At 40.7% G+C, this 8,439-nt stretch overlaps 1 protein-coding gene across 1 annotated transcript in view; it reads right to left on the reverse strand.

Annotated features, from left to right (window-relative positions):
* The window catches only part of Man2a1 (mannosidase alpha class 2A member 1), a 134,387-nt gene that overhangs the window by 17,256 nt on the left and 108,692 nt on the right, over window positions 1–8,439 (reverse strand). The window contains exons 16-18 of the mRNA XM_055628377.1: window positions 7,376–7,509; window positions 3,889–4,030; window positions 2,711–2,844 (exon numbers count right to left, since the gene is read on the reverse strand). Coding sequence (XP_055484352.1) covers window positions 2,711–2,844; window positions 3,889–4,030; window positions 7,376–7,509 — 410 coding nt within the window. The remainder of the gene's footprint in view (window positions 1–2,710; window positions 2,845–3,888; window positions 4,031–7,375; window positions 7,510–8,439) is intronic.

An 8,439-nucleotide genomic window follows, 5' to 3' on the forward strand; every position in this document is an offset into this window, starting at 1 on the left:
GTGCCCGTTATTAATCTCCCCTGTGTTGTCTGTTCTTTAGACATCAAAGGCTTCCACGTCACCTAATCAAAACTTGCTGATTATGTGTAAGACAGAGGTCTTCAGCTATTGATCTGTTTGTTCATTTGTTTGTGGGGGAGTACTATCGATGGAACCCAGGGCCTGGTGTCTGTGATGTAAATTCTCTATCAGTGAACCACAGCCCAGACAGGCATCACTGAAGAAAGCCATCTTTGCTTACTTTGACCTGACACATGGTAGGGGCCTAATAAATGTTTGTGGTACTATGTCTATTTATTGAAAAAAAAAAACCCATGTTTTTGTAGGTCTGCACAGCATTAACAAGTTTTAAAAGCTATCTCTTTAGAAACTCAGATTTCAAAACCAACAAAGGTGGGCACGGTGGCGCACACCCTTAGGTCCCAGCACTTGGAAGGCAGATATGGATCTCGGGGAGTTTGAGGCCAGCCTGGACCACATAGAGTTGAGCTTGCTAGGACTACACAGTGAGATCCTGTCTCAAAAAACAATAGCAGACCAAACAACCCCCCCCCCCCCCACACACACAAAAGGTGACCCCCAAGCCCTCCCTAAACAGATATCTGCTTTTTGACCAACAAACTAGAATTCCGAGTTTCACCGGACGAGCATTCCCACAGAGAAATCATCAGCTGGAGCTGACAGGAACCTCTCAATGAACTGCATGTCCTCAAGTTTACCAGTGCATTCTGGTTCCCACTAACTGGAGCATTTGCTCTTCAACCTGGGAAGCTGCTGTGCTAGGTGTTAAGCTGATCTTTCCTCATCTGTTTTCTGTATCTGAAAAGAAGTGGCACCCAGAGGCACAGCACCACTGTAGCTTGCATAGCTTCCACACTGCTTTTCCAACAATCCTTTTCCATTCCAGTGTTGCCAGGAATGGGGAAGGGGTGTAAAAAAATCAAGTGGAAGAAGTCAACAGCAGAAAGAATTTCCCAGCTCTGTCGACCATCAGCAGAAACAGTGTCTCCACTGGCCCCGCACACCCGAGTCCTCACTGCCTCTTCAGGACAGCCTGAGTGTGAGACCCACAGCGCTCAATTTGTCCAGTGTTTCTTTGAGTCTGAGGAGTTCTACCTTTTATGACTCTTTCACTGTCACTATTTTGAACATCAGAACAGCTGAAATTAAAAACACTTTCTAGAGAAGTTAAAGCATGGGATACATAACATTTCTTAATCCTTAATCAAGTGTCTTTTAAATCCATTTTACCACAAATTGAAATGTGTAGTTTTGTCTCTAGTTCATTTTTCATTTAAAAGAAGCTATAGATTCAAGCCCTAGAATCTATTGTTGAGTAAAACAAAAACTTAACTAACATAGGATTATAGTAATATTGAATATTGGATCAAATTTAAATCAATTGCTATCAAGGACTTTTGGATGGAATCAACTGTTATCTAAGGGAAAGCTTCCTAGGTCTAAAATGAATATTTTTTATAGCTGTAGTAAACAGAAGTGTTATATGTTAGTGTCAACAATGAGAGAAAAACAGATGCAATTTTAGCTCTTAAAACTAAGCTCTCTTGTCAGTGATTGATTAAGACTGGAAGTCTCAAGAGCTAATATAAAATTTAATGTCTAAAATGGATATTAATTACTTCTGTCCTAAATAACCTTAAATACTATAAAATCGTTTGTGTTAAATCATGTGTTTTCATTCCATCAATCTATTTAATATATAAACCATCTACATGGGCACAGCAGCCCTGCGATGCCTGAGGATGAGATGGACACAATCCAGGAGTCTAGAAAAACGACATTAACGAGGCAGCACGTAGAAATTACGATACAGCACACACGGCGTTGCCGTTCTCTCTCACCTACACATTTGAGCGTCCATTTCTATGACAAACTGGATCCTTCCTCTAAATAGAAATGATCCTAGAAGCAAAGAAAGACATAGCCCCTGCTCTCCTGGAATTTACCGCCCAAAGCAGGAGATCAACTTATCATGTTCAAACATGACTAGGGCACAGACAGTTTACAGGGACATGAGAGGCGATGATGTGGGCCAGGAAGGAGTTAGCTCTGCTCAGAACTACTGCTAAGAGATCTCTTGACAGGAAGGGGGAAAGGACGTGTGCAGATGTGCCATAGAGCAAGAGAGCATGAACAACTTGGCACTGAATGAAGGCCACTGAGCCTGAAGCCGAATCAGGTGACAAGAGACACAACAGAAGGGGTCCACAGCCAGGGGTGAACTTGACAGCAGTGAGAAGACACAGGTTGCTCCCCTGTAGTTCAGCTTGTTCAACTGCTTAACAAAGTGCTGGGATTTTATGCAGAGGGATAAATACTGACTATGGAAAACATAAAGTTAGCTTGCTTTCACATGATAAAGTTAGACTATGGTACAGTCACTAAGGATGAGAATGCACTGAGTCTATGGTTAAACCATCTAGTCTGTGATTCTTAGCTTAATAATCAGCCTTTCTTTGAAAATAATTTCACTCAAACTGCTTCCTTGAAATTATTTTTGTCTACATAGTAAAAGGAAAGAAAATGTAGCTCTTATCCAGTATTTCTAACTGAAAATTTATAGGAATTTATAGCTCAATGTATTCTAAAGACATCTCAATATCAGAAATCATATTTGTCTTAAGTTTTCGCTCTGTGTTTTGGGAAGAAAGAACCATCGACATGAGAATGGCTAGTTAGTGTCACCCACCATGTTCACTCCATTTCTCTTCTCCAGCAGGATGCGAAACAAATTCGCTGTAACCTTGTTATCATGTATGCCTTGCCCAAGGCCACGGTTATCATCTTGCATGAGTCTTCGATCCATGAAGACTTCCATTTGGCCTAGAAACAAAGAAACCTGACAAGCATGAGTTTATGCAGACATTCACTAGGAACCACTTAGGTAGACTCCCAGGTGCCTGCTTTGAAGCAAGCTCCCCTTGAGTTAAGGAGGGGTCCAGATCCTCTATGAGACAGCACGCTGCTGTCCTTTGAAATAGGTCAAAGTAGCTACTAAAAAACATAAAACATGTTATCCTTTCTGCTTTCCTTCATTCCTGCTTAGCAATCACTTTCTAGTTACAGGGAAAGACCTATGGGAGCAGGCCTTCAACCTATGAGGCCTTTGAGGGAGTAGTTCATAGCACCACGATCCAGGAAAAAACCAACACTGTACATTTGAACTACAGCATTACTTTTGCAAAAGTGGCCAGATCATCCAAACTTCTGGAGTTTTAGGTTTGCAATGCAATAAATCATGATGACAACACAGATCTCTGAAATGATAGGCTGTCAAAAGTAAATTACAGCTGCAATTTGTACATGAAATGTTTTCCAAAGCCTATGTGTTGGAGGCCTGGTCCCTAGTTACCAGGGTCACTCAGAAGTGACTAGGTTAAAATGAACTTCATTAATGGTCATTCTTCGAAACATAACAGCTGCATGGCTGTTATGTGGCGGGGCCTAGTTGAAAGTGTACCCCGACCTCAGGTCCTCTCTCTTCTCCTTCCTAACTACCATGATGTCAACTCACTACAGCTTAAAATTGAGAGAGTCATGTGATTATGGCCTGAAGCCTCTGACACTGTGAGCCAAAATGTAGATTTCTTTCCAAAAGTTGTTTCAGGTGTTCTGTTACATTGAAAAGCTAACAAATACACTTTAAAGCACTTTAAAAGCCACCGAGGCATGGCATCTTAACCTCCGCCTCATCATCTGAAGACTGAGGATTTTCATCTTACGCAGTTCTCATAAAGCTCAATGGTAACTACCTGCCTATCTTGGAGGAAAGCAGTTAATGGGAAGGATAATTAATACATCTGACCACAGAACTAGTGCACACTCAGAACTAAGAGCTTTCAGAGCAGAATACTAAAAAGCACATACCAGAAGCCATACTGGACACGCCTAAAGACTGAGCGGCGAGCAGAGAGAGCCGGTGCTCAGTGTCCTGGATGTAGGCCATGGTGCTCATTGGGTAAACGTTGGCTTGAAGGGGCAGTTTGCTCATCATCCTTCTGGGCTGAATCTACGAAACCAAGTAACTCTCATTTAGTCAATGTGTTAGTCACACACATACTTCTATAAATTAGATAATTTAGCTATCTCTTCCCCAAGGGGAAAAGGGCATGACTTCTGCTCTTGCTCAAGCAAAGAAATATTTAAAAATTAAAACACTCCTTAAAATCCTATGCAGAGAAACCACAAGGCTGTCAGCAGACAATCTTTGACTGTAAGAGGCAGAACTTGTCCAGATTTTAAAACTGTCATTTCTATTTTAATCACAATAAAAATGCCCACCAGAAGTCACCTGGCTTTCCACATTTGCATAAAACAAGTTATGAGTTATTAAGTATTCATTTCTCACCTAGGTCTAACACATTGTTTTCATGCACAATTGTTCTCTGTCCCCATTCAAGAAATGTATATTATTTTTGAATCAGTTTTAAGAAATAGCACAGAGCTTGCTACCAAACCCTCTAACATATTCCATTATTATCAAGTGCACATTTATAGTTTAAAATTTTCAGTGTTTACTCTTGTTTATTTTAAATGAAGGTAATTCTGAATTCTAGCATGCCGACCTCCTATTGGAAAGCATGAAATAGAATTGCACCCTTTGAGCGGCTGTCAGTGCTGAGAGATATTCTACTCAGGACCCTGTCACCACTGGATTTTACCACTTCAAAATGCCACCTCTTTCTTTAAATTTGTGAAAGTTTAAAACGAAACTCAAAAACTATAAAGGCAGGAAGTTAGTACAGTGGCCCTCACGGGCTGAGTACCCCGCAATGGAAACGTGGTCCATACCCAGCATGTCCCGGATCTGGCCTTCAGCATCCACAATGAGTTCTCACCATTTCCTACCACACACTGGTAATGCCGAGTCCCTTCAAATTCATGTTTAACTGTAACCTGTGACTGTCATCTTATTTTGAGACTAGAGTCTTCAGAAATGAACATGGCTAAAACCTAGCATCCTTGTAAGAAAGAAATGCGGACACTCAGAGGCACACATGGCACCAACATTAAGCATCATGTGACAGCTGAGGAAGAGGCTGGGGAAGCACCTCTAAGAGCCAAACAATACCAGGATCATCTACACTTGTTTAAACACAGGAAGCTAGGGCGAGTGAGAGAGCTGCTGTCCTAGAGGCTTTCATGACTCTGGCCTTGCACACAGCCTGACTCCAGGCATTCGGGCCCCAATAGAAGAAAGAATGACGTTCTGTTTTTTTTTAAGAGGCCCAGTTTGTGGTAAAACAAATGCATGGTAACCCTAGGAAAAGAAAGCGGTGATTAAGATGGGCCAGGGATGGAGGGGAGGAGAGAAGAGGAAAAGGGAGAGACAGAGGGGAAGGTAGACGGGGTGGGGAAGCAGGCAGGCTACCTCCAAGGAATTCTCTATTCCTCTTAATCATGCCAGGCTCCACACTGATTAGGCCATATTGTTTAAAGTGATAAAAGGACATGAAAAGATACCTCAATTGTGTCCTTACTGTCCTCACCCGACTGTGAGTCTCTCTGCTTTTGCTCAAGAACTAATAGTTCCATGGGTTAAAATAGGGCTTATTTTAAATATTTACACTGTGGGTCTGAAATAATACCAGTATCTCATTTGATCACTGGCCACAAAATGTACATTTTTAGTAATTCACTTTTTACTAAGTTTTCTTATTCATATATAAACCAATTTCTAACAGGATCTCAAGGGCAGGCTGTTTGACACCCCCCCCCCCCCCCCGGGGAGGAGCAGTCTGTTAGGCCACAGAGGAGGACTTTGCAGCCAGCCCTGAAGATACCTGATAAAACAGGGTCAGATGAAAGGGGAGGAGGTCCTCCCCTATCAGTGGACTTGGAAAGGGGCAGGGAGGAGACCAGGGAGGGAGTGTGGGGTTGGGGAGGGAATGAGGGAGCAGGATACAGCTGGGACACAGAGTTAACAAAATGTAACTAAAAAGAAAAAAATAATAAAAAAATAATAAAAAAAAGAAAGTAAAAAAAAAGAAATATTAACACTAAAAAATAAAAATAAAAAAATAAACCAATACACAAATATTCGTTTCTGTGAGATTTTAAGAAAATATTTTGTTTTGTACATAAGAAAAGTGAATCACCATAAAGTCAGAGTTTCATTTGAAGACCAAAAAGCTGTAGTAGAATTAACATGCTAATCAGAATGTATGCTGCAATTTTTGTTCTCTGGAGAAGGTTTAAATTTAACTTTTTGCAGGAAATCATAGAAGAGAAAATTATCCAGCCCTTTCCACTTATAGCCAGTTGAAAGTCAGACCAAGTAAAAAGCATATGTTGTGAAATTATTTCTATTCATAGGCAAGAATTTTTGAGATGCAAATGTTTCAAAAATATGTTCATGTTTTTAGTGGTATTATTCAAAAGGCATGTTGTCACACATATACCCTGAAAAAAATAGAAATTAAGATAGCAATCCAAAAAGCTCTCTTAAGTACAACGGAAAGAATTGACAACATACAAGTATAAGGCAAGAATTAATTTTCTTACCATACTTACAATTACCGTACGATGGTTTTGACTAAATACATAGCAGCCCAGGTTTCTGAAGCGGCACATACTTCACTATGTACATGCATGCAAGTATAAATGTGCACGCCCACTTATGTTAACAGATGCAAAGAAGTGTCACAAAGCCTAAAAGATGCCACTATTATAGCACAAAGAATAAATGACAAGGATATATGAGTTCTTTCTGAAGAAAAAAAGGTATCATTCAAGTCCTAATTATGTTTCCTTAAAAATTATATAATTTTTAAAAAAGTGTTTAATATATTTATGGTCATCAAGTTCTCATTTTTAAAGATCTGTATTTTAGAAATTGTATGGGTAGGGGTGTGTGTGTGTGTGTGTGTGTGTGTGTGTGTGTGTGCGCGCGCGCGCGCGCGCGCGCATGCGTGTGACTTTGTGTATACTGTGTGCATGAAGGTGCCTAGACAGGCTGAAACCCCTAGCAATGGAGTTACAAGTGGTTGGGAGCCACCTGACAGGGTGATAGGAACTGAACAAGGTCTTCAAGCAAGCACTCTCTCTAGTCCCTTAACTTTCAATCTGAAGAAATAAACTTTTACAATTAGGTAGTCTAAAACCACGGCCTCTCAAAGATTTGTTCTAACTTGGAAATCTGACAGTAGATCCTAAAAATGTCTGTCAAATTTGGCTTTAGTTTTGAAATAGTTTGCAACGTGAGGAATCTTTTTCAAATGACTCAAAGTTAACTGAACAATTAGCCTGCATAAAAACTTACACACTCCACACATGAACACATGCATCCCACGTAAATACACACATAAAAATGGCATACAAATGTTACCATCGCAGCGATTTTAGAGAAAATTACCTGGTATCCGTTTAGATCAGTATAGAATCTATTTTGGCTGTTTATTTTAGATGAAATTCTCATGACAATCTCGTAGTTATGTACACTCCGGATATCCACAATATTAGAGACTTCCATGGACTGTCCTTCTATTCCTAAATTTAAAAGAAAATACACATTAATATACTGTGAAGAGTTCTTCCTGTACATCTTGTTTTCTGATTCCTAACCACCTCCCATGTATGAAATGCTGTAACAATTTAACATTTTTCTTTCAGAATGTAGGCAGTATTGATGAAAAAGTATACGAAATTCAATAAGAGGACAAGATAGAGCAGGAATATAGCACATCATGTTTTTCTCAGTGAGTTCCGGGGGGAAGGAAGACAGGAAGTGAACAAAGAGCAGGCCTCGCAGGCCAGCTCTCTCCCAACCTGCAATATTTTCTCCAACAAAGACATCATGACTCACCCTGTCTTTATGCCCTAGAGTCAGGAGCTACTGAGTTTGCGCCGCTGATCCAACACAGTGTGGTACTACCCTGTCGATGTCTCACAAGGAGACGGGATCGCAGGAGGTAAGTTATGGCTAGCTGCTTTATTAACATCATCGAATTTATGGATTATAATTGGGAAAGAGCCTTGCAAATTAAATCAATTTTATTTGGGTTTCCTTGTCCCTTTGTTGTGGCATGATCCATTCTGCCTTTTACTACCTAGAGCAGAAGACAGCTTGAAGATGTGCCAAACTTGGATCTTTGTAATTCTTTTGAAGAAACCTCAAGTGCTTATTAGTATCTATCTGTTACGCTCTCTTAACTGCACTGTTGGGTCCTCAGGGAAGCCTTGGGTCAAGTTCAGAGATGACAAGAGGTGCTGTAAAGAAATTCAGCGTGTTTAGCAAAGATGGAGTATGCGCAGCAGGGCTAGTACAGTGTCTTCTCTGTAGAAGCCAGGAAAGGAGGCAGAAGAAGGCAGACCTTGTCCTGGTCCAGTTTCAAGCTGATGCCTCGTGACATTCCAATTACCCTGGATACACGTGTGTGTGTGTGTGTGTGTGTGTGTGTGTGTGTGTGTGTGTGTGTG

This window comes from Psammomys obesus, unplaced genomic scaffold (genome assembly GCF_907164565.1).
Source record: "Psammomys obesus unplaced genomic scaffold, mPsaObe1.curated_primary_1811, whole genome shotgun sequence".
Classification (NCBI taxonomy): domain Eukaryota; kingdom Metazoa; phylum Chordata; class Mammalia; order Rodentia; family Muridae; genus Psammomys; species Psammomys obesus.